This window comes from Parambassis ranga, chromosome 10 (assembly GCF_900634625.1).
Source record: "Parambassis ranga chromosome 10, fParRan2.1, whole genome shotgun sequence".
Classification (NCBI taxonomy): domain Eukaryota; kingdom Metazoa; phylum Chordata; class Actinopteri; family Ambassidae; genus Parambassis; species Parambassis ranga.
The window spans coordinates 13,184,574-13,212,094 of record NC_041031.1 but is presented as its reverse complement, the minus strand read 5'-3'; the positions used below and the strand labels follow the sequence as shown (position 1 = coordinate 13,212,094).

General features: G+C 39.8%; 1 protein-coding gene across 1 annotated transcript in view; it reads left to right on the top strand.

Annotated features, from left to right (window-relative positions):
• pcdh11 (protocadherin 11) overlaps positions 1-27,521 on the top strand; it is a 113,448-nt gene that overhangs the window by 59,848 nt on the left and 26,079 nt on the right. The window contains exons 5-6 of the mRNA XM_028416994.1: positions 9,834-9,869; positions 14,091-14,289. Of these exons, the coding sequence (XP_028272795.1) occupies positions 9,834-9,869; positions 14,091-14,289 (235 nt within the window). The remainder of the gene's footprint in view (positions 1-9,833; positions 9,870-14,090; positions 14,290-27,521) is intronic.

Here is a 27,521-nt window from a genome sequence, read left to right as displayed (position 1 = left end):
TTTAACAGAAGTGGTCAAACTTGTGTTCTGCATGGAGCAGATATTACCAGAATGAAGCAGGAACTTATGATTTTCCTGTCTGTTTTTCAGCCTTTATTGGCAACTGAACACACGTGTTGTAGCAGCAGCTATGGTTCTCTATAGTAGAGTGAGCTATGAAAATGTAGCTTCTGTTAATCAGAGAAGGTGCTTTGTGTCATCACATAAATGTCGTAGGGACTTTGTTTTCCTTTATTCTGGGATGCAATAACATATTTAGAAGGTAATGTTTCAATCCAACAGCAATTTTTCTTTAGTTACAACACAGAATAAAATCAAATTTGGCCTCTTTTGCTATAATATTATTTCTGTGTAGTGATTCGGTTACATATTACTGTAATAGCAACAAATGAGGTCGCTCTGAAATGAAACCTGTCAACAATTTCAGCAGAGAGACGGCTATTATTCTTAGAGACATTAATAAAGTATTATCACTTCTTGTTGTGGGCTTCTCATGGAGATTTATAACAAGGCCACAGTCATTTGGATTGTTAATGTTTCACAAGCTTCTTTGTGAAATCATTATGCCTACGGTAATATGCGAAGAATGACAGTGAATACATTTTGAAAGCCAGATGACATTCGCTGAATGACATTAACCATTTGGCCATCAACTACGTATTTAAATTTAAGACAGAAGCAACTCCCACTTTTCAGGAGATCAGTCCCACACATGTTTTGTGAATCATTAATCAGTATCATCACCGTGCTCTGTGTTTGTCAGGGGATGACAATGATTCTGGCGCTTTGAGCTTTGTGATTCAGTACGTCTTTGTACATCACAATCTATGGACAATGCCTCCGCCAGTCTAAATGAAGAAAACTGTCAGGCATCTGAATAGAAGCCAGATCAAACAAACGAACAAGTCGCATTATGAGGGAATCTCGATAAACGGAAGGTTTGACACATCGGCGGGGCTTTTCCATGTTTCCTCCATGACTGACCGTTTTATTACATGCACCACCCTATTGATGCGGTGTCCTCCTCCAGACTGTGAGTCAAGGCTTTGTGACTCACAATGCAGGCAGAGAGGACATGCGGGCAGGGTGGGGCTTTGAGTTGGCTGAACATGTAGTGTTTCTCCAGCATCCTCATCACTGTTATAAGTACAAAGCTGGTGTAGGAGCTTCACTTTGGCACTTTTCACACTGAACAAAACACCCACTATCTATCTGTTAGGCATATATATATGCACATAGAAGGACAAAATCTATATTCTAAAAGCCTCAGTAGCCATGTGATCAATACAACTGTGATAGAAATGTAGTGAAACTCTTAGATCTTTGTATCAACGACATCAAGAGCTGATGTTTGGCGCTGTACCATTAAATGGGAATGTTTTCCAGGCACAATTAGGTCTGTAAATATCACATATTCTACAGGCCACTGAACACCTAACGTGGACATTTAAAACTATATCTGTATGCCACTGGCCACCACTGTTGGTACTAACATGACAGCTTACGTTATGTTTTATTTTCAGCGACAATATTGTGGATAATGTTTTAGCCTGCTGGGATCAAGTGACCTGTATTTCCAAAGCAGTCGTCAATCCTTTCAATTTAGCCAGCAACAACAGCTTTGCTAGGAGGCACATCTTCATTTGGCAAATAATAATGTTTGATGATGCAAAGACTGTCACTTGTAAAGGTCTGGATGTTGTCATGCATTTGTAAGATCATCCACTGTGACAGCTACAGCTGACATGTTATCACGGAACAAGAGTATAATGAAGTCAAAGTACAGTAGGTGGGATGTGTTAATCAGAGTGAATCAGAGCTGGAAGAAAGCACGGTAACATCTCTCACATACCACTCAGCGGTTGTCAACTTGTCACTCTGCTTGATTTTTGTACAAAGACAACAGTAAGCATTACTGTTGCGAAACATGTAGCCAGCATTGCACATTATCCACTAACAATAGAGCTTTAACAACATGCTGGGACCTGTTTAAACTCCACCTGAGAGGACTTTGTCAGTTATTAAAAAAGTAATAATTTTTTGCAAAATTCTGTGTTTTACAGTCACACCACAGACTTTTGCTGTGATGATGAGCTCTAGAAGCAGACTGCATGAAGAAGGAAAGGTGTTTTTCACTTAAATGTACTACCCACATTGTAATGATACAGAGCTGGTTCAAAAAACTCAAAGATTTCCTCTAAGTGGATAAATAGTGTTTGTTTCCAAATAACAGGGGTAACACCAATTTTTGCCACTGCGGCTGATTTAGCTGTTAGCGACAACAACATGAGGTTGCTCATTATTCCAGATAACCTCAGTAGCTGAAGCTACTTCTGTGTACAGATAGAAATAAAATTAAATTAAATTAAAACAAAGCAAAAAGAGCATGTCTGCCTGCTCAAACATTAGCCAAGGTGAACATATTGATGTAAACTGAGAGTTGGCGATAAGAAAGTGCAAGGTGTTTATCTGCAGTGAATACAGATTGTAGAAAACAAACGGAAGCTTGACAGAAAGCAGAAAAAAAGCCTCACATCTGCTGCTGTATTGGTATATTTATGATAGTCTTGCCTCGACACGCACCGCTAACATTATTGCTGACCAGGTGCAAGCCTTCATTCGGCTTTTTTTTTTTCTTTTTTTGTTTAGAAGGGAGTTTTCAAGCAAGATAATGTGTCATTGTCTCAGATGTTTTCAGGAAATTACTTTACTTTACTCCAGTGTCTGCACAGTCCCCAGATCACAGCCTAATAAAACACTTTTTGCAGCGAGGTGAAGTGGGATGTTCACAGTAAAACCTGCAAAAACTCCGCTGTCAAGTCAGTATAGATCAAAATACCAATGTAACATCACTGGCACCTTGTTGAATCAATGCCTCAAAAAAAGCACTTTTGAGGGTCGACTGTGGGCCTTACATGGTATTACTTAGGTGTACCTAATAAAATTGTGGATGAATGTATTTACAATACTGGTAAAGGACTACACACTTCAGTCAGAGACCTCCGGCTGAAATACTCATTCCCTTCCTTGGCTTCTTAGCATAGGCACCATGACATCCTGAATTTGCATAGTAGTAAAGATCAATGTAGCTCTTGGAGGCTGGTGTGACACTTATTCAAAACAGCTCCCCCTTTTTCCCCAGTGTAGTCTAAAGCAAAAAGGGGGTGAGCAGGCGGTGAGTGATGTGTGTAAAGAAAGCTAGACACACTTCCTCAGTCGTAGTCAGGCTCAAAGAGCATTTTGTCATGTATCTTCTCTTGGTTAAAGTACCTGCACCCCTCTCCACATCACTACTGAATCAAGGTCTGTTTCACACTATTTGATGCTGTTTGATGTCTGTCGAGATGTGGGGGAAAAAAAAAGTAATGGCAGCATGGAAAAAAAGCATCTTCTCTAAAACTGGCATGGCATTTTTTTCCCTTCTTTTTTTTAAGCACATGAGTGATTTTTGCTAAGTGATAATTATTAAGTTAGATGTCACTACATTATGAAGGATGTCCTTCAAGCAGCATTTGATTTCAAGGGACAACTTGACAAAGCTCACTTTGAATTTGGTTGAAAGCATGTCTAATTGAATTTTGATACGTAATTAAATCAAGCAATAAATCAGCCCAGATCCCACTGCAACCGACAATTCAACACTCCTGAGCACCACAAGCTAATTATGATGAAGTTATTATCTCAGCCAAAGGGAGTTCTCTGAATGGCTCCTTCTGCATCATGTCGAATGTTTTCAACTCCAACGTACTCAACCTTGAAGAAAGGGCATCGCTCATATTATGGATCCAAAAAGATCCCATGAATGTCATTTGCTCAGTTAGTAATGTATCCATGTCAGAACAGAGGCCCACTTCAAAGGAGAGCAATGCTTTTGACTCACTTCAACACAAACATAAACCCTTTACTGTTCCATGTCTGAAATTATCAAATTATGAAATGATCTAAGTAAGAAATTACAGCTGGTAGTAATTTCTGTCAATAATCCCCCCGATGTGTAGGACGTGGCTATATTGATTTAACATGGATTTAGAGCATCATCCTCATCATCTGGTTCCCAGTCTCATATGGTTAATCAATTACACCCCCTGCGATTTAAGTGCGCTTTAGATGCCATGCACTGCGCATGTAATCTCATGACATAAGGTATTAAATGAAGTCTAATTATAACTTTGCGGCTATGTGTCATATCATACTCTCTTAATACCTTCCCTGAGAAGACAAATTGGTGTGTCAGGGAAGCAGGGAGCTTCATTTTGATTCAGTGTAAAACAAATTTTAGAAGTTCGTTAAGACTGTCACATGATCCTTGTAAATAAACATGAATAAATGAATAAAATGTTTTTTAATGATCCGTCTGTTTAAATCTGAAACCTCTTACAAATACATGAAAAAAAAAACGGGTGGTAATTTTTCAACTCCCCAGACAACCATGCTAGATCTTGCCGGTATAGTTTTCATAAATGAATCCTCTGCGACAATTACTGGAGTAGCCTCCTTCTGCATAATTTGATGAGCAAAGAGAACATTGATGATTTTTTTTTTTTTAATTATTATGCCGCTTGGGATTCTGACACAAACTGCAGAGAAGGGGAGGGGGATTCTACCACTACTGTTGCTGCTACTTTCTCTGTCTCTCTCTCTCTCTCTCTCTCTCTCTCTCTCTCTCTCTCTCTCTCTCTCTCTCTCTCTCTCTCTCTCTCCCCCCACCCCCTTTTTTAATTCACCCAATTTGTTGGTCCAAATGAAACAGCAAAAGGTTAGAGTGTGGAGTAATTAACAGCAGCTAGTCTAATGAAATCAGGAGGGGCTGGTACACTGGGAGGATCAATACCTCACTAAGAGCGAAGCGAGAAAGGGGGGATTGTCCAGGGGAAACACACGCACACCGACCACTTAATAATAATAAGCTGATGAAAAGGCAACATGGTGTCCACTTGTAAATCAAAATTGGTTCGAACACATGGTGACATTATTGCTGTCTAGTAATTGCGTTAAAGGAAAGTTGCTCCATGTGCACACTCAAGAAGTTTACAGGATTTACACCATCCTGTGTGGTTTGCTGAGAGGGTTTCCCTTTATTGAATGTCAATAAGTACATCAATACACCTCGGACAACTGAACACCAATGCAGAGGTAAATGGGTATTCTATTTATCTAAGACTACACTTAAGTATATTGAAGACTTTATTAGCTCCTTTTGATGAGGAGGTGTTTTGTTTTGCAACAGTTTTATCACACAGTCAAAGGCATGCTGCGTTTGCCAGAAATATAAGGGATGTAAACCTGAACTCTGCTCACTGTTTCTTGGCTGAGACATCCATGTCTCTTGTGTCGGCACACACGAGCAGATGGCGTGCACATCCAAGTTTTCCTCAGTGCATATTTCTATTCTGCGTGCATATGTCTGCATGTGATTGTGTTGAGGCCACCTGACACCTGTCATTTTGTTCCCTTTGATAAATTCATACATGTCCATCTCATCCGCAGGGGAAGAAACACACTTGATAGCAGGCCGCACGCTTTTCTCCCACTCTCTCTCTCTCTCTGAACAGCTTAAGTAGTGCATTGTGGCACTGCCCTGACATTTTTTGGAATAGCACAGTCCTGGCAAGTCTTTACCATTATATTCAAAGACTTCATGCAGGGAGACGAGCTGAACTGAAGCAGGCTGAGTCAAAACAAATGTGTAACATACAAGGACCAGCTACAGCAAGTGGAAAAGTCTGTGACCCACGAGCATGGTCTCTGTCTCTTTGCCGTGCTCTGTGCTTCTTCCCACCTTCAGAGGTATTAATACTATGATATAAACTGTTATGTGGGAGGCTGTAGAGATGAGAGCAGCAGATCTCATTAGTGTTAAACTATTAGGAGCATGAGGACCCCAGGGATGAGGGTTTTTAAGGCTTTCAGTGTAGCTTGAAGTTATCACATCATACGCTCTTAAAAATATTTTCACAAACAGCACTAGGGCAGTTTGATGCACCACTTTTTTTATTACTTTGAAGTTCTTGCTAATGGAATGTATTCAGCAAAGCTTTGTGTGGGAATACAGATTTCAGAGGTCATAATTGAGCCAGGACCTCTCTGCCATCGGGCTCACAGATGTCAGGAGAAGGTCCCATCAAAGAATTTGGAATATGAGCGCATTGGGAATGCAGAGACAGAGGTTTGCTTCTGCTTGACTTGGTGTGTGGAAACAGAAACTAAACAAAGGAGCTCTCTCAATATGAATTTATTTGAAATGTGGTCATTAACTGTGTTTGTGAGCTTGGATTTGTCCAGTGTTTAACACCTGGTAAAAATTGATACATAGGTTGAGGCTATTAAGAGAAACCACACTGCAAATGTCTGAAACACTTTTACCAATGAATACCAAAAAAAGAAGAGAAAGCAGCCAAAATAGCAGCAGAGGTTGTATATATATTGTTTTTCTTTACCATGAGTAAGTTTCTATTATTATGCATGTTCCCTGTCTGGTAGTACTTCTTTTATCAATATAATCATGATTACTGCACAATAATATGACAATACAAAGTCTTTGTAGCTTCTTGGTAATAAAAACAGTTCTGAGGCAGAGTTATTGTGTACAATCTGCTGACAGATTGGTTTACTACTGCAGAGAGTGTGAAAGTGAATCAGGTGGAGCTCTATTATCACATGCACCTGCAGGGGGAAGGAATTACAATGAATACATTAAGTCATTTTTAGCAGTTTACGCTAACAGAGAGTTGCCTGAATAACAGTTTTTTTGTTTTACTTTTGTATCATATTATTATTATTATCATTGCAGTGCTTGTACGCCTCTCATAATTTCTTCCCAAATAACTTTGGAAACATGATACATGGTACTTAAAGAAGATTCCTGTATAATGACACTTGAAAAGCTAACGTGTCAGCATTATGTGTCTTATGCTCAAGGTGTAATGAAAACAATAGATGGGTAAAACATGTAAAAAGTGGAGGTCTCATAGAGTAGTTAGAATACTGTAAAAGTTATAACTACTACAAATGTACATGTTTGCACATGTTGATTTAGCTGCTCATACAAATGGATTTATTAAATGGATAAGTGGGCCCAGTGAGACTCATGATATGCATGGGGCCCAGTTTCTTGCGCTCTGCCACCGGCCTTGTGTTTTAAAGTGGAACAGGAATAAATTTTGATTAATTTAGATTCCTTTTATAGTCTAAATGGAAATGTATATGTACTGAGGGAGATGGATTTACTATCTCATATACAAGCCAAGGTGAGCGAAAATAGTCTTTTTAATATCCCTGATATGCACACAGCGGGTTCATTGTCTTTCCCTTATACACTGCAGGCCTATTTTCCACTGAAGATGTAATATTAGGTACCCTCCAGTCACCTACACACACAGCTGGAATGCACTCTTTCCTACCTTCTGTCTATTTCTTTTGATTATTTCCCAGTCCCCTCTACCTTCGTGGCAACCTGTCATGCCATAATTCAGACCTTTACTGGTGAGGAAGTGTTGCTGTAGCACTTCAGCCAGTCTCCACTTCATACTGGAACTCAGTTCTAGTGAACTTTTTACAGTTCACTTACCACCTTACAGCACATTTTAAAACAATTATTTGTGTGCATTGTTTCAAAACACAACACAAGTGTGTGTCTTTTTCAGTCCTACCTACCTACATTCAGGGTTTTTTAGTCATTGTGCATCCACTGTATCTTAATATTGGGTTACATTTGGATACAGAAACAGAGAACAGTAAGGTCTGGTGTTTTTAATCAATTATTTATCCAATATTTTAATGATCAGAGTGCCTGGGGTGATCAAAGGCTAGGTTCGAGCTCCACTGCCTTTGCTCACTAAGACATCCCTCTGTACTACTTTGATGTGGTTCACCAACAAATGCACTTATCTTAAGCACAACTCTCTCCCAGCCTCACATGTGAGTGCTTTGAAACTGCTAGTTTGAGAGGCGTGCATACAGAGAGAAGGTCACTGACCAATCCATACTGAGGAGGGGGGAATAGAGAGAGCTCACACATTTATGGACTCTAACGATCAGATGTACAACTACTATTTTGAATGTCATCTAAATATGAAACAAGCAGAGGTCACCTTCTCAGATCTCCCATGTACATTATCATATATTTAATTGGTTGGTGAGGTCTCTAACTTGAAGTAAGTGTCACGAGATGTTGAATAAAACATTACTTGAAGAGAAAAAAAAACACAACTGCCTGATGGCAGCCTCAAGTAAAATTCAGCCTTAAATGACCAGTCTTGAGATGCAAATGAGTAAGTTGTCACACAGACCTGACAAATGTGTGCTCAAATATTCAGATAGATAGATCGATGCTGTGTGCTTCTACCCTTGTTATTCTGTCTCTTTTGATTGGGGTTATGTGTTGTATATCAGAGGCATTTCTTTTCCTCTGTAAATACAGCTGTCCCACTGTTCCTGGCAAAGGGGGTAACAAGAGAGGTGAGACTCCAAACAGTCGATATGTGGGCTGTAAAACTATAACAATGATCCCAAAGACACTGAAACCCTTTACAGAGCCCAGGTGAACTACAGGGTCTGATGATAATTGTTGGTCACTGCAAGTGACCTGTTTCACAATGACAACTATGTTCAGTGCAGCTTTCACTGAAAAGCAGAGACTAATAACACTAGTGATGGAATTATGGGATGGCTAATCACCAGAATAGTATTTTCATTTATCATTAGTACTGGTCCTTTAATATAAAGTCTCATCACATATTGTAAAGTTTTGTTTGCAGTGGGGCATGACAGAGGCAGAGAGCATAGTAGTGCAAAAATTGAGCACTATATTACAAATATCTGATATTGATTAACTTTTGCTGACACATTGACACTAAATGTCAATACACTGAGGTCATTGTTAACCCACAAATCCATGTATTATGTAGAAACACAGACACACTTGCTGTGCAGGAACGTGTTAAAATTGTGTGTAGTTTTATTGTGCATTATGAAGAAGCATGTTGTGTTTTTGGTGAATAATATTGGGTGTGCTGCTCTACTGCTCAGTCAGTGGTAGCATCCCTTGGTGAACAATTATGGCAGGATAATCTGTTGACATGAACTTGTTTCCTGTTCATTGTTTTACCGTTCCACCCCAGCAGTCCTCTCTATACTTCTCCCCTGTCTAAGTGGCTCCTTACTGCCGGATTTCTTCTATTTTCTTTGCAAATAAAGTCACGTACTCAGATTATTATACACAGTACAAAGAAAACAAAATTGGTGATTAAAAATTAAATACTCTTATCTCTCTGTGAGTTATCTCAGTCCCCAGAGAGAGGATGCTATTTTGCAGGCTTACGGGTGTCTTTTGTTCCCAATTTAGAAGCTTGTCGCTGTTTATTGTTAATTTTTGATGCTTCATTTGATATTCTGTTCACTTTCCTCCCTGACACACAGAGAAAACATCTTTATCAAAGTGTCAGTTGTATGGCTTGTGTTGTCAGGATGTCAGGTTTGCCCTGTTCTTTACATTTCTGCCGAGGGGGCGTGTGTGTGTGTGTACTCTGCAGCCTGGTTTGATGGTGAGCCAGCTGAGCATAGAAGTGTGCTGTACAAACTCTTCATCTGAGTGAGAAATCAATATGTATCCTAATTCCTAATTCCAACTTTAAAAAAAACAAAAAAGACTTTAAACTCCCAGATCTATGGGGATGTCAATTATGAACTCTGACTGACTCTAAAAAGACTGAGAAGTTCCCAGAGCAGTTTTTCTTTGTTGGATTCAAACAATCTATTTCCACGGTAAATCCTCTGCAGAGTTAACAGTCAAACAGTGATTGAAATGAAATTGAAATCTTCTTCTGTCCTTGCAGGAGGCCTGTCAGCTTGGCAAGATAACATCTGTGAATGTAAGTCTTACACACTTCCTTCTCTGACCCTTCACGCATGTGCAAGCATGAAACTGCCTTAGTTTGAAAATCTGCAGCGTCAATGCAAAGTTTTGTGTGAGGTGTTGCATTGTCACCAGTGTAATAATCGCCTCTTTGTGTAGACATTAACACAGTTCATGGGCGCTTTCTTTCTCAAACTCTGCTCTAAACACTGTCACACAGAAAAAATATCAAAAATCATCTAAATCATCTAAAGAGTTGTTTGTATATCCAGTTTTGTTTAATGTTCAAAGTTCAGAGTTCAGTATGATATCTGGGTTTGCCTGTATGCGAACATCTCCCCCTGGCTTATGTTGCACTGTGATTGTGATCACAGCAGATGACTCAATAACAGATGAAAATGATAAAAATGCAGTCACTTGTCAAAAACTCGCCCAGCAGTCTCTCATCCTACTTGCTAGCATCACCTCCTTCTTCCATGTTCCTGCTAACTTGCCATCTCACAAGCAGAGGCGCATCATCTCACAAATCAGAGATTACAATGGAACAACATGCACTGAAAAAAAGCCAATAATAATACAAGAAAAATACCCACAAAGCAGGGTTTTAGATGCTGCTCCATCTTGACATTAAGCAGAACAGGGGCATGTGCTTTTTTGTATCTTTCCATTGCTTTATTTTTTTTCTCTTAGCCCACACTCTCTACATAAGACATGTGCAACATGACAAATCACCATCTCCTCTGAACAGATTTATGCAGGTCTAGGTGTGCCCGCAAGCTGATCCTTATCTGAAATGGCAGAGCCAATCTTCCCTGATTCACTCCTAAGTGGTCCCTGTTTATCACTCAAAGTGAGGTGGTTGTCAGCCAAGTCCTTCTCCGCGCAGCACCGACTTCGTTTCTATTTTGAGAGAACGGTGCTTGGTGGGGAGGAAATATATAATAATAAAAATAAAAGAGCTACCAAAGGACAAGGTGGCAGCCATTGGCCTCCCTTCCTCTATATCTAAATATAATGGACTTCTAATCCACTAACCCGTGAATCCAGCCCCGTCTGGGTGGTGGTTACCACAGGGAGGGTTTTTGGATTTTCTGGCTTGTTATGTGGTAGTACTTGGCATGCATCTCTCCCGTTCATTTTATCTCTGTGTACATACTTCTCAAGGCAGTGTTTTATCTGGCTAAACGGGCTTTGTTTGGTCTTGATATCTCTTACCGCAGCTTGTCTTTGCTTTATGGATTTCTGGCAGCATCTTTAAATAAGTGATAATGCTTAGCAAAACACTCACCTTGACTCCTGTGTTTGTTTTTGTTTGTCACGTTTGTCTTTCAACATTAATGTTTTATACGTTACCACAGAGAGGAAAAAAAACTTTCATTTATTTAAGACCCATTAATTCTATTTAATTGTAATTAAATATTGTAGCGCAGTGTGTAGTAAAGTATATCAAATTAAATTAGGCTTTTCTTTACATCTGGCATCAACTTGAATAAACAAGCTGTCCAAAAACTGAAGACACTCCCTGATGCAAAATGATTACGTCCTAATTGTCACAGGCAGCTGTTTGTTCTAATAGATTCTGGATGCCATTGTTGGAGCAAGTTTCCAATAATTAGAATCATGTGGTGAGGAAGCGTGCTTTTTGTAGAGCTGCCAGCCTTCCGTAAGTGGGCTCTTTCTTTTGCTGGAACCTGGACATTGCTTTTTTTTTTTTTTTTTCATGCATCCCCCCAGTAATTTGAGAAACAGCTGCCAAACGCTGTTTGAGAACAAGTAGATATTTAGACTACTTGAAAGCGTGGGCAAACATGGCACACAGAAGGATTATCTTTTTGCCAACAAGGTACCTGTCTCTCTCCTCCATCTTAAAAGGAGGAGCGCAGGGAAACATTCTATGTAGAACTTTAAATCTTGTCATCATTTGCCAGCAGAAACATGCCACAGCACAGGCAGTAAAAATGGGATTCATTTTAGATTTCTACATTATATTTATTTTTTTGTACTGTGGCTTACAAATAAATGCACTTATTTTTATAAAAGAAACAACAGCAACAAAAGGTTTTTATGTTGTGAGTTGTTATCTCATGCAAGAGTTGAAGGCTGTGTGTTTTTCTGTTTCTTTGACTGCGTGCCCTTTTTTCCTTCTCTTTTTCTCCGTTATTTCTCATCGGTCTTACACACTAGCACACACACACACACACAACACAGATTTGTGGCCTCAGGATCTAGATGAATCAAGTAAATAGAATATTTAGTTGGCTGTTTCAACATCACAGCATCGAAAACCACTCAGTTGTGTTTTCAGGGTGCTAATTGTGTAGATTTAGGTTAGTCAACCCACTCTGATAGTTTTTAAATGAAGCCTTTTGTGCACTTGGTTTTTGGCAGTTTGTCCTTCATTACAGCCAGACTTTATTTGACTCTCTCTCTCTCTCTCTCTCCCCCTTTACTTTACTGGCTGTATTTTGTCTTATCAAAGAACAATGAGTCCTTTATCTATGCGCTGTAGTGACTAAGGAAAAATATGTTCACTCAGAGACATCACCTCCTCCTGAGCTTAAAGGAGCATGTGTTAATGATGTTTTTAATTCAGGACTTGCATATTGCTTTTGTTGCTATAGCGATGAAAATCAAGATAGTCATTTGGGCACCAGTTGTATTTGCTGCTGGGGAAAAAAAAGAAAAAAAGAATATCTTATCAGATGAATAATGGGATGAATAAAATTCATCGCAATAACCAAAGCTGAGGGCGTAATTATATTTTACGCGTTTTATGCCTCTATACAGTGTGATGCAGTATGATGTTACTCGGGGAATCATGTGAAGACATAAATTCAAGCTACAGTCTGTATTACCAGCATTACCTCAAAGCCGTCAGATCTCCACACTCCTCATTTCTCTATTTGGTTGGTGCTTTCTGTAGGAATACAGCTAGCATGTTAGCAGACATGGAGGATGCGCCTTCTTTTTTAGCTCTAAAAAGAAAAGGTCGCAACATGAACTTCTATAAACCTCCAGAGAAATCAAAGAGGCCTGCACTGTTCAGAAAAAAAATGCCCACACTCCTCTGATCCGCAAGACTTTACAAATCAAAGTCTGACTCTCTGCACACATTTTCTCTTCTTTTGTGTCTAAATTGGGTGAGAAAGAAAACTAGGACATAGTTCAACCTGTTAATACATATCCCATCTATTATCAGGAATTGTATCAGGGAAGTCTCAATTATAAATCCTGCAGTTATCCGAAAACTAATCCACTAGACTCGACAGAGCAGAAACAGGTTTTTTTGGGTCATGAGGTCACTGACTCAATTAGTCCCTGTAAGGCCATGATGGAATTTGGGCATGTTTTCCTATTAAAAGCAGGTAAAGATGGATGCAGCAACTGGCACGCAACAGTTGATACATTTAGGCATGGAGTCTCCTTGTAAATGCCATCTGTACTAGTGTACTCAGTCATCCATGAACAAGCAATGCTGTCACCACTCATGATGTTAATAATCTTTGTTTGTCAGTGGTGCTGAGCCAAGAAGGAGAATAGAGTTCATGCTTCTTTGTTAATGCTACAAAGACTGACTTTGTAGCATTAACTGGGGTCAAAGGTTACATGATAAACTGATGATTAAAAGTCAGTTCACTGCCTCACCAGGCTTTTTATTATAATGTTGGTCAGTTTATCCAAAAAATAAAAATCAGACTTTGCTGATATAACCATTAAGATACTGTAGCTTTGGTGTTATCACAGCTTTGAACCATCTATCTCAGAGACATCTGGAGGTGGAAGGAATTTTTATTGTGTTGTTCAAAGCTTTCATATGTTACATTTTGAAGGGTTCAAAAACATTTTTTTTCTAGAAGAAATGTCCTTTTTTCCCCTAGACTTGTCTCGATGTGTCTTCACTGGAGTCCAAACTACTCTGTGTGTTCTTTCAACTCTTTTTAGGATAAAACTTGGCATGTTTATATCAGATTACTGTATTACTGCATCTGTTTTCTGATCTGAGTGGACCATAAATGAGATTCCATCCATTTATTCCCATTAAGATGGAAGCCAACACTTTGACCACAGAGTAGAGATGAGACTAAATACCACAGATTATCTCATAACAAGGAGCCATTTAGCAGTGCTCTCATATTTAACATGTGGGGTGTGGGAGAAATGAGCAGCTGTACATTTCTGGCTATGTTAAACACAAGAGTTTCTCATAACACGTTTTTTGCCTGTTTGTGTGCTGCAGACCCAGCGCCGTGTGACATTCCATCTTCCAGATGGCTCCCAGGAGAGTTGCAGTGACAGCGGGCTGGGAGACCCAGAGCCTAGCAGCACGGCCAGTACCACCCAGCCTCTTCCCCTTAGCTTCCCCCAGGAGGAGTACTATGAGCAAACATCACCTAACAGCCGCACCGAGGGAGACGGAAACTCAGATCCAGAATCTAGTGAGTACTGTACTGAATTTCTCTCTGTACAGACAGCAGCAGGGACTTTTTTTAATTTGATGTAGTTTTTTTCCAACTTATTTGTGAACTATGAGTCTGCAAACATATATAACACATTTAGAAGTGGCCATCTGCGTTTTTAGACAGTAAAATAATTTACTGAGATTCCAGATGCGATAGAACAAACTTGCACACTTAACAAGCAGACACTGTCTTTCAAGAAACAAGCTAGTTAAATAGTGTGGGTCGTACTGCTGAAACAGAAATTAACGGTCAGACGTTTACAGTTTTTCACGTTGAGATTAATCCAAAAACCACCTTAGTCATCATTTATGTAAATAAATTGGTGTGTGGACAAAATCCACATCTCCAAAATAATATTAAAGGTGTCATTTTACACAATTTCGCATTAATAACTGAACATTAATTTAGTAAATTTGTAAATATTGTCACACTCTGGGGGACCAAACTCTTTTCTAAAACATACAGACAACTTTTTTTGGTAATAACTGCTCAAACAACTTGCTTTAGTGGGAGGAGAAGACGCTGGTCTTCAGACAGAGTGATACCACTGAAAGGAATTTGCTTCACTATAACATGAATATGTCTATTCTCAATGCGTCCTTGCCCCTACCACCACCTTACTATTCTAGTCCCGGTGAATCAGGTTTTATTTTTCCAGAAGAAAACTCTGTCTGCTTCCTATAATTCAGACAGGACGGAGGCTTAGATCAGCGCAGACCATCACTCCTTCTGCAGCCTGTGTGCATCCTTCCTAGGATTGCCTTAGCCACATTGAGTTACCTGTCAAAAACAGGCCTTTTCTATACAGCAGAGAAAATATACAGAACAGGGAAAAATAGATTGCTTTGCATACACCTACATGGCGCATTGCCATTGTGCCTTTGCTGTAAGTGAGACAACAGTCCGTGGTGCGTCTGACAGGTTTGGGTGTCACAGTGTGATTACTTGTGTTACACAATAAAAAAACAGAGTGACATTTTTGGGATGGCGTTCTGCCCCAATTATAGATCTTATTTATATTTTTTGGTGTTACATTTTACATTTCAAGATCATCTCCATATCCCCCTCACAAGCACACACACACACACACACACACTGCTGATCAAACCACAGCTGGTGACAGCAGTAAATCATATATGTAATTCATTCATATACAGCTGGAACTGCTAAGCATTTCATTAATATTCAGAGACATAAACATCTCATACTTCATCAACTTACTCAAATACTGCACTTATTACCCACTTTCCCTCTGGGGTAATATTTGTTGAAGTACATTAGTTTTAGATAGAAGGCCATGCTAATGTAATAAATGTATGTGTACTTTTATAAATTGCTGCATTAAACAGAGCGAGTGCAATAACAGAGTCTAATATTACTTGTTTGATATTAGAAGAGCCATTTTCAGTTATTTGACCACAAAGCTGCTCGTAATCTGATCCCTCTGTTGTCACCTTATAATGCCGAAATGTATTTAAGTCAATACATTTCTGATAAATTGTGAAAGCTGGCTAAAACAGAGCTGATCATATTCAAGGGTAGTGTATGGATAAAATAAGAAATTATTACATGAATATGTATTCGCACATGCTCCTGAATGACAGTTTTTAAATGTATTGCCTTTTCAGGCTGCAGGGAAAAAAAGCTGAAAAACTACGGTTTGCATTTACATCATCATTCATAGACCTGAAGCTAAAAAAAAAAGTTCTTTCATTTGCTTTTAGATTGTAGAGATTTAACACATGCTTCCATGCACACATTCGCACATCGTTTCAAGACCGAGTGAAACTCATCTGACTCATCGAGCTCTATTTTCTTCTTCCAGAAGTTAAGTCAGATAAACTCTGACTCTCTGCTGCTCAGTTCAAAAAAAGAGAGATGGATCCTGTGCACATTGACGGTCTCAGAGATGAGTGTGTTGGTGACAGAGGGGGGCCTAAGATGGATTAGATATGGTTTTATCAATGAGCACCAGGCTGGCATGGCGGTGGCAATCTCTTATCATGTCGTCTCAATTTGTAAAGCAGAAAGAACAAGGAAAAGTGGAAAAAAAGGGGGGGGAGGAGGAGATGGACTGACTCCAAGTGAGGAGGAAGAGGAGGAGGAGGAGGAGGAGGAGGAGGAGGAGGAGGAAAAAATAGAGCTGAGAGATAGAAAGACCAGGGCAGAAACTGAGAATTTCAGGAGTCAAAAGCGGTATTGTTTCATAAAGGTGCTTCAGCTAGGACCTGAATGTCAACTTGCACTGAATAATTGTCTGAGCCAAAGGCAAGCCATGTGGCCTTCTTATGACAATGAATTTCTCAACTCCTCTTTAAACCTGCATCTTTATTAGACCACCCTCTCTTGAAATAAAGTTCATATGACATTTTATGTTTCTATTATTTATGAGTTAGGCGGCTGTTCATTTTATGGGCTCTTGCCTCCCCCTCCAGGCTTACTTCACCACCCAAGCCATCAGTCTTATGCTGTCGCCTCCCTTGTCACACATTGTTCCAAAGGTTTTGATAGTTCCTCCTCTGTCTTGACGAATAGATAGAAGCGGCAAATTAATGTCATTAGCATATGTATTTTTACACGAGCTACATCTGACAGCTGGCTATCAAAAAAAAAAAAAACTACACATCCACAACAATTTAGTATGATGAATAGTAGCCTGGCTGTCATTTTGGCCAAACTGCAACAGTTCATCAAAAGTGGCGTTGCGTAATACTTTGCTGTGCACCTCTTCCCTTTCAGTTGGCATTCTCTCTTATAGTGACTCAGTCTGTGGAGTCCTTGGTTTGCAGCTCAGCTTCACAGCTTCACCTCCTGGGCATCAGCTGCGACTGACTTTTTTCCTAGAATCAGTAAGAGTACAGTTGTTTTATAAGGTCTACTATCCAGTTGATGAAAATGTCATCCCTGACCCATCTTGGCTCAGAGATTGTGGATTTGTTGATGTTTATTTTCATGGTAATGACCATTGGCATAGTTCTGGCTGCCATGACATCACTTGTGATGAGTTAAGCTTTAACATTGAAGAATTAAATCCTGTGTATTTTCATGTTTCTTAAATTTTTTGCCCATCCTATACGCCGTTCAGTTGATGTCGTCCCTATGATGTCCCCGGAAGGCTTTTGTAGAACGATGGGAATCATCGTGTAGCGATCAGTGCTAAGCCCTCAGATAAAGTGCAGCAAAGTGGGGGCAAATCCCTGAGTCTAAATCCTTCACATTTTTCAAACAATACACAATTTTGTTCTCTGGACGATTTGTAATATACTTATTTCTTTCTCCTGTTGTTGGGAGTTGAAGGATTTAGGAGCTTGTGCTTTTGTCCACTTACAAACAGCTCACTGAAGGCAGTTTGGATGTACTGCATTATAGACTCTGCAAAGAAACATGGAAAAAAGCTGCACGGTGTAGTGCCGCATCTTAATCTGTGGCATATGGCTTTTCAAATGACCAGCTTACACCTTGTCTGTCTAAGATCTAAATCTGCTATTAAAATAAGCCAATCCTTTTTAAATACTGCGAGCGTACCTAATGAGATTATAGTTTTAAAATGTGCTGCACGTATGTACACATGTTTTTTTAAAGAATAGCTTCATCAAGTAACAGATTTTTTTCTTTATTTGATTTTTTTATTTTATGTTTTCACTTTGGGTTCTTTTGTATGTTTTATAGCACATTATATATATATATAAATCCCAATGCCAGCAGACAAATAATCAGATTAAAGGCTTGCTGAGTTCATACTTTCTGGGGGTTACACTCTCAACTCTTTGATTTCTGTAGGTCCAGAATTTTCATAATGGCTTTCAGACTGAATTTCCAGTTGGCTGATTTACAACTGCCCTTTTCTTGTCTTTGGAAAAGGCCACTTGACTTGATCTAGTGTGCCAAACACGTTGGTACCACTTGAATTTTTAATACTTCTCTAACCTCCGACTCTAACCCAGTACGTCTGGCCACCAATTCAAAGCTTGCGCTGAGATTGGAATTCAACTGTCTAGACACAATCTGCCAAAGGGATTTCATGAAAAAAAAAGTTTGTGACACGCACACACACACACACTGACACACACACTGACATCTTACTACTAGTTTAGCACATCATTATGTGACAGCAACACCGGTACAGTGTTCAGTACAGTTAGCTGCATTAATTATTCATATGAATCCAATCTCAGTTTCACTTTGAGGGTTCTCATATGCAATTAGAAGTAATGAATGTGCTTCTTAATTACATTCATTTGTGCAAATTTTCATTCCCCATTGAATTTTTCTGTGGAAACATTGTGACACTGACCAATGGCATATCATTTGCAATGTGACTAAATCCATTCAGCATAGAACAATTAGCTGTAATTAGTGTTACAATGTCATCAGCGACCAGGGGGAAAGACTAAGCTGACAACCGAGGGAGAAGAGGACCCTTGTTCAGAGAGTTAAAAGTCCAATATTGTAGCAAGATCCATATAATTGGCTGACCACAGGTTAGAAGGATGATGAACTGTTGTAAAGCTTTTTTTCCCCCTTTAATTTTTTTTTTTTAATGCAAGGTTGGCTGAGCAGGCATTCTCTTTGATTGGAATGTCTTTCTTCACATTTACACCCTTTAGTATCTGCCAGTGCAACCTTTCCCCGTTTGCCGGCCCATCTCATCATCTGCTTCTGACAAATGAGCAGCTTCACTGGAGTAATTAGGAATGAAGTGCCTTGCTTAAGGGTACAGCTGGTAGTTGAAAGATGGGAAGGGGAAGGAGGGGCAGTATTTTTTATTCATTTCACATCAGGACCTTACATATTGTCATGTTATCAGAGCAGCGGTGTGTATATTTAATTCATGCAGTGCATAAAATGATAATGCGGCCTATTCCTTTCCTTGCTGTTATCCCACAATCTACAAGATAACTTCTTCAACTACTTTTTCCCCCTCTACATCATTTGCACCAGTTTGCCTCCTGCTATATATTCTCCCTCATATAAATAAATAAAAGCCTTTGTGCCTGCTGGCTCCCAGAACTTTTTACAGCTGCCCCAGTGGGCCTGCAACAGAGCTAAATGAAGCAACAGTGAATATTAACCTACATAGACCGGACCTTTTCTTTTAAGATGCTAGCTTTTTTTTCTCCTCCTTTTTTGACCACCGGGGGTCTAGAGTTGAGTTAGAAAGGGGATTTAAATGGACTCATCTGTATCCTTCTCAACCGATTGGGATTTGGTAGTAGTGCTCAGTTCTCAGAGGTGAGGAGGAGGGAAACCCTTGTTTTATCTGGTTCAAATGCCACACCAGTTGTCTTGAGAGAAAGAGAGAGAGACGAGCTATTGATCTGGGGGAGTCAACTCAGCTCGTAGAAATCTCTCTCTCAGCCCTCCTTCAAACAACGGGAAAGTGTCATGTTAGAAACCTCCTTCTTCAGAGTATTAGGGCCCTTTCTTTTGTTGCCGTGCCAGACTCTTCTGTGAAGTTGAGACGGGAGCTTTCGGGTGCAATCATCCAGATCTTAATGGGACAAGACAGACGAGATATGAAAAGATTTTGGGACAATCGGTGCATGGCAGCTATAGTTTTTATACCACTGGAAATGCTTCAATATAAAAAAGAAAATAAGTTTTGAGTTTTGAAGCACACTATTACATTTTTGAGAGCTTACAAACCAACTATTTAAAAAATTAATTAAAAAAAAAAACCTCAGCTATTTCAAAACTACGTAAAAATGGCAGTCCATCTTCACCTGGGAAACGTAACTTGAAGTAAATACTTAAATTCTCGACAACTGAACATGTGAGGGTATTTCACCAACCGCATTCCATGTTGCAAAATAAAATCAAAAGTGAAAAAATAAAAGCTGTGACGCCTGTGTATTTTACCCTATGACAGGATAGTCTGCCAACAGTCCAGTATGAGAGGAAGAAGTGTCCACAGAGCTATTTTTCTCTAACAAAGTCTCTACTGATATACTCTTGTCAATCAACAGTCAACATGATAGCTAAACATTAAAGAGCTGGTTTAACAGAAGAGTAGACTGACTAGGGTTTTTTCATGGTATGGCCCAGTGGAGGAAAACACTCACACTCAAGGCTGGTGCCTGCAGGAAGCCAAGATGCATGGCTCACCCAGCAGATCATCATGTCATCAGAGATCTGCAGGGAAACAACAGGACTGCTCACTGTAAGAGAGATACTGACTTAGTGTTGATGCAAAAGCAGATCTAAGTTGAGTCAGCCAGGTAAAAAAGAACAATGTTTGCACCTCTTTTATATTTGTATCATTTGTTAATGATTTAGTGTGTTCAGACAATATGGTTTCAAAACTCAGAGAGCTGAGCTAATATACCATGTTTGACTGTTCAAACGCTGCTGCTTCACATTCACTCAGCAGCTCTGTGACTCGAGCGGGCTTCACAAAGACCTGTACAATTAAAATACTCATTCCGAAGTTGTTAACATGTTCAGTAAGTCTTGTGTCTGGTTTGGGAAGGGATCAATAGCTGCCAAGTTTGATCGTAGATCTGGACAATGTATTCTGAACTCAGCAGGGCGAGAGAGAGAGAGAGAGAAAGAGAGAGGAGACTTCAAACAAGGATAGAGGCTCAAAGGCCCCAGCCTGCAATTCACTTTGTTCCATTTCACTGACTCTGATTCCTAAACTGGAATATGGCTCATACTGCATATTAAACCTGTGAAATGTTAGGTTTGCGAGAGGTGAGCGCTTTGTGTCCTTGATACCATCAAGCTGATTTGATTTCAGAAACATCAAACAAGCAAACATAAAATAACACACGGAAAATAAAAACAAAGCAGAAAATATATATATGCTAATGCTGTCTTTGGTATGTGATGTGTGATGTAATCATTTTTGGCTAATTTTACTCTTATCTGGATGATACCAAACTGCCAGTAAACACAGTTTTGACCCTCTGGTTAGAGCTTCTCTGATAAGGAGAAATTTGAACTTTTAAACTGTTGATACCACAAACCCCCGCCCGACATTTCACAGTGTGACAATTTAAGGTGGCACTCTGCTAGAAGTGCAGAAACTTTCACACCTTTCAGAAGCAGAAGAAAAACAGGGGAAGCTGTGAAATATAGATGTGCTAATGTTTTATTCAAGGTCATTTGTTAAGGATACTGTGGCTTTCTCCAAAAAAAAAAAAAAGTCCAATCCTTTTCATTCTTTTAGTTTCAGAGCTTGCGTTATAATTAACATATCTGCATGCAGTTGAGCTGTTTCTTTCCTTTTCCATGTACTGACTGTACAGGCTGCATTATGGATATGTCTCAGTTCATTTCCAGTGCCTTGGCAACACACATTAGCAACACGTGTATTTCTTTGAAATGGGCATGGGGCGTTTCTCTGGGGCTGAAACAGAGAGATGCGGGAAACATCGGTGAATATGAAAATATATGAATACACTTCCTCATTTTAGATTTTATGTTTGTCTGTAAATTCTGATCACAGAGGCCGGGCTGTGTCGTATTTCAATAAAGCCATTATGCTTTGGCTTGGAGGTGTTGTATTTCAATGCTATGGTTTATTGTTAACAACTGCATTAGTGAGGCTGAAATGGGGTTAGAGGAAGTGCATCTCTCTCTCTCCTTTTTCCCCCCCTTCTTCCTTCCTTTAACATATCGTGCCACAGACACATTAGAATGCATCGTCTCATCCCTTTCTCATTTTTCACATACAGTTGGTCTCAAGGATAAGGATGGCCTCTGCTCAGAAGGACTTATTGACCAAAATAACTGTGCATCAATATGTCTCCTGAAGGCTGAGGCAGACCACAGCATCACAGGGGTTGTATTTTCACCAACTCTCTCAGCCTTTAATGTTATTGACCTGCATTGTCCTGATATGCTGCAGCACAGTACAGCCAGCTGGAAACATATGGCAAAGCTGTTTTAAAGCTTCATGGTTTAAAATAATAAAAAAAGAGCACAATTATTGATGCATCAGGGCAAATTGAATATTACAAGTATGTCGACAGATGAGTAAGAAGAACATAAACAAAGAGAAACTTGCTCGGAGAGAGCGGCGTGCTGTGACCAATGTAAAATTATATTGCTGCTCCTCTCAGCCTTATTTTGCTGTAAGAAAACACTTCGAGATAAACTGCAGTTTTGATGAGATTCAATTTACAGTGATCGCTGCAGTATTGCTGCAATGACATCAATGATATGATGACAGACGGCTACAACTATGATGCCATCTGTCTATATTTCACGTATTAGCATATTTCAGCAAAAATGTGTCATTCACAGGAAATGCAATATTTTCCCGTGAAATCATTAATTTCACGAGCGCAGGCATAAAATCGTAATAAATCTCCTGCATAACAGTTCACACACATACATTTGCACAGGGAATTCTGATGAAGTTGCTGGCAGTTAATTCAATTGGTTGGAATATAATAAAGCATGCAGGTTACAGTACGTTTTAATCTGCATCCTGAGATACAGCTATCATTTAATCCCGGTGTTGAATGTGTGAGCATGAACAGGATTACTCCCCGGCTGTATGGAATCCTATCTACACTCGATCAATGTATACACTGACTGGTTGATAAATTGGTATTCGTGGACAAATGGATCACTTCAGAAACCACTCATGGGTTGGTAATGCTGACAAATGGAGTGAGAGTGTGTGAAAAAAGGAAGAAGGAGTCATGCTGAATGAGTCTAACAAGAAGGAGAGAAGGAAGGGTTTAGAGATGGGACACACCGAGGGAAGTACATCTTCCGGTATAGCCCCTTCAGGACATGTTTGTCCTAACAGAAAATGACAGGGGGGGAGTTTCGAGGGGGCTCAGCACTGAGCACACAAAACCGTTTGTTGTGTACTCTCCTCAGCAAGAAAGCCGAGCCATTCATCACATTCGCCGTGGTCAAGTTTGTGCTGCACTTCTGCCCGAGCTCTTTGTGAGGCGTCTGTAGGGACCTCAAGGCAATGTAAGCGCTCGTGAGGTCAGTCAGCTGTCTGCCATTCCATGCATGCAGAAGCAAAGACCTGGTGTTCAAAATCCTCGCCAGAAGCTCCCGCGAGCAGGCGGGCAGGCAGACTGTGTCCCTTTGTCCCCATTTCCCCCAGACACCTGCGTGATTGCATTGATTTGTCCTGATTCCATTCAGCCAGGGGTCCCGCTGGATTTCAAGTGTCAAACATCTGTCATACCGAGGCTCCCTCACGCTGACTAATTCAGAACACTCATAAGAGTGACATTTTTCACAGAATTGATTATGAAGAAGCAACACGAAAAAGAAGAACAAGAAGTGGCACATTTCCCAGATTTGTGGAAAAAAGATGCCTTATTTTTAATGTATTCATACCAACTTAAAGCATGTTTGAGAAAATATACTTTTACTTAGAGAGCTCATCTCTCTTCAGAGTATCTGAAAACTATTATTGTCTTCTTTTTTTGGTAACAGCTGCAGCTCACGTCTTTACAGACATAAATCTGTGTTCTTTGGATGTATCCCTCGGTGTTCATTTTAGAAAAAAAATGGAAAGAGAGGGAAAAGAAATAGTGAGTGAAAGAAAGACTGTGCTAGACAGAGCGAGTTCATAGTGCCAGCAGAAAATAGACTAAAACATCTCCCAAAGCCGGTTACAGGCACTTGCAGCAGCAATGCCTTTGTTATGATAAAATCTGGGACCTCTGCGAGTATGCCCTTGATTCTGCAGTTGGCTTAACTCGGCAGGTCACCAAAGGGGAGGCAGATGTTGTCTCGAGGCATGTCCCACTACCTCCGCGAGGGCTCCGGCTGGTGTCGCAGAGCTTACAGGTGCAGAGGGGATGGTGGACGGGGGGGGAGGTGGGGAGGGGGAGGGTTGGAGGTGCACTAAGCCGTAGCTCAGCCGCCACAGGCCAGCACTGGGGATGTTGGAATGAGCCGATATGCTCATTTTGATCCACTGAGGTATAATAATTGATGATCAGCCCTGCTGTCGCATCTAGGAGTCACTGGTCCATGCCGTAATACACCCTTAATACAACACATGGTGGTGTGGACAGAGGTGCCATGGGGTTTCATGCTGACTTCTATTTCACGTGGTATAAAGGATAAATTGAAGGAATACAAGTCCATATAACACGCCACAGAAAACCTTCTCTTACTCCTTAACTTCTTATTAATGCCGAAATGCGTCGCTAAATTCATCCCCGAAGGAACTCAATTAATTTGAACACTAAGAGCTGTATTTTAAAATGTTGTTTCCTTGAAGTTTTGTTAGACCTCTTATTGTTATTATGCTTGTCTAACCATATAATGGAGTGAAAAAGCACAAACAATAACTGTTTGAGATGAAGGGAAGTAGAGATAAGGAGTAAAAAGCAAAAGGCAGCAGCTAAAAAAAATGTCAATTTAGGATCATTTTAGTCTTGCAGTAAACAAAAGTGCAGGAGGTATATCGTAACACAATATCCCCGAGACCACCACATGCACTGCATTTATGTTCCTTTAAAAAGAGACAGTAAAGGTTTAATGAATCTGCAGAGAATAAAAAATGAAAGCGCGAGGAAGGCACTCCTTTTTTAAAGTCCATCTCTAGCTTACTATGAGCCTAAACCCGACTTCATGTTACTTTTTCTATTGTTCTATTAAAAAAATAAATAAATCTCACTTAGTATTTTGGTTACTTAATTAATTACTCACAGAGGCACAGAGCACGGAGGCACCGGATTTACAAAGAAAACATGCGTACACAAGCACATACATACAAAATACACCTTGATCTGCATCTAGCTGAACAAACCCTCCCACGTTGTGCAGCCACAGTTAAGAACAGAGAGGTCAAACACAAAGCACTACCACCAACAACCTCGGGGTCTTTGAAAAGCCTCCCTTACAGATCTTTCTTCAGCATGGTTCTCTTGCTGCAAGAGATCAAACATGAAAACACAGCAACCCACTGTAGGAACATTCCCAGTTTGTGTGTGTGTGTGTGTTTTTTTTTTCTTGTTTTATAAATCCAGGTAACGTCACTTCCTCTAACCATGAAGCAATTAGAAAGTTACGGTTTCAGTATGGATTCCAAAAAGATCAATAGGTTGCCATTATCCTGGCCACGCTGAACAAAATTCAAACCGCTGAGTGGCTTTTGTCTGTGTCAAAAAAACAAGAAGAAGAAGAAGAAGAAAAACGGGGAGCTCTGTTCCATGTTTGTTGTCATTGTTGGTTGTCAGTGATCCGATCACATTTTAATCACAGTATTCAGCCTCATTGATTTCAGTTTACCACAGATTGTGTTGAATGAAATATTGTTCTTTTTTTCTCCATCAGTGGCAATTACCCAACAATGGAAGCTTGATATCACAGTGTATTAGAAGGCATGGTGTTTGTGAAATACTGGGTTTTGGGCTAGCTTGTCTGCAGCTGCCAGGATTTGAATAGAACAGGCATACTTTGCACAGGCACATGCCTGCATGCACTCATGCAAGTATTCATTTACTTTAATATTTATACACCCACATGTCCACTGTAGACAGATGCAGACAGAGCAGTGAATGGATGCTTTTTCTTATGTGGATTAACTGACTGCTCGGAGCAATATCTTTTTTTTTCCTTCTTCTTCTTCTTTCCTTGCTGTGCTTTGGGTACAAACATCTCTGTTTGCTGCAGTTTTCTGGACTGTCTTCAGAGTTGAAGAGCAAGTTTAGGCTATGAAGGTTGAGACGGTCAGGCAGTGTAGTTATTTGAAAGATTGGTGCTCTTCTATGATGACTTATATATAGCCTGGATGAGTAACAGTTCCATTTGTAAAGATATAACTCGCAAATTTTGTTCTTCATCATTTCCAGCTTAACGTTGCAAATATTATTGTTGTGTTGTACATGATTAATATTAATTAGTCCAAAGAGAAAAATGTGCATACTTTAACAGGGCCCAGGCAAAATCCATCTGTCTTACCTTCGGAGCATCTGCCATTGCTTACAGGGCTGTCCACCTCACGAGTCACAGGGACTTAGCGACATCTGTCCCAACAGATAGGAAATCAGGATAGGGCCATCCATTCTGTTAACGCTCCACTGAACTCTGTGTTATGTTCACCATAATTTGCTTTTGGTTGCAGCAGCATCCCGGAATATTGCTTTGCAGCGGCTCAGACAAAGTCGGCTGGTTGTAATGTGTCCCTTTTCGGCCATTCTGCAAGCAGATAATTTGATAAACCTCCAGACGTAATGGCTATGCTGCATCCTGATAAATGTGGCTAATATGACAGGGGACAGAGGATTTCCCTAACAATTTCTGAATAGAAGTTTGGCTATTAGGTTGATTTGATATTTTCCGGAGATAGTATATTTGATCTGAAGGGAATGTATTTTGTTGGCATACAGTATGGCTTTTTTTTTCGGTTATGGGAATTGATGCATATATTGTCTGTTTTGTTTCTAAGCTCGTTTGTGAATGTGGATGTGAATGCTGAATTTGTTCCAACAATATTTCCTTTCGTAGGAGTTTTTGTAGTTCCAGATACCCAAAGAAAGACAGAAAGTCTTACTCAATTTCCTATTTCCTGTCACAGCACCATATGCTCTCTCATTTTCACCAACAACACTCTTCACTGCACGCGTATTATTCATTCAATACTCCCTCCTTATATATTCTTCAAAACACAAATCAGAATAAAGTTAGTGAAACTGACCATGAAGTGACCCAAAAGCTCAGTCAGCTAGTCCTTCCTCTCACATGCTTTCTCTCAATCTTCTGAGGGTAAACGCGTCAGCTACTTCTCGTATGGTAAAATATGCAATCTGTGCCTGCCAGTCTATGAGCGAGTTTTGGGTTAATCCTCATGAATACGTGACTTTGTCTGCATGAATAAATAAAAACCTGCTCACTGGGTAATTGAGGTGCAGTGCCACTAACAAACGAGGACACAATTTGTAAATGGATTTTTCCTCCCCCCCGAACTGAACCCATGGTGATTTATATCACATGAAAGCGTCTACCGAAATCATATTGATTCACTATATAAAGACAATGTGACACTGAAATGTTGACTTTTTCCCTGAGGACTCCGGGAAAAAAAAGTTCTATTATATTTCAGTTTTCTTATTATTTCTGTCAAGCTCAAGGGTAAAAAAAAAATGTCATGTTGAGTGTTGCTGGCTAATTTTGCACCTGGTGGAGGAATAAGTCATTACTTAGAATTATTTATGTCTATATGAACAATTGTCAGAAACTGAAACTCTAAATATTGTAGCAATAAAAAGAAAAGC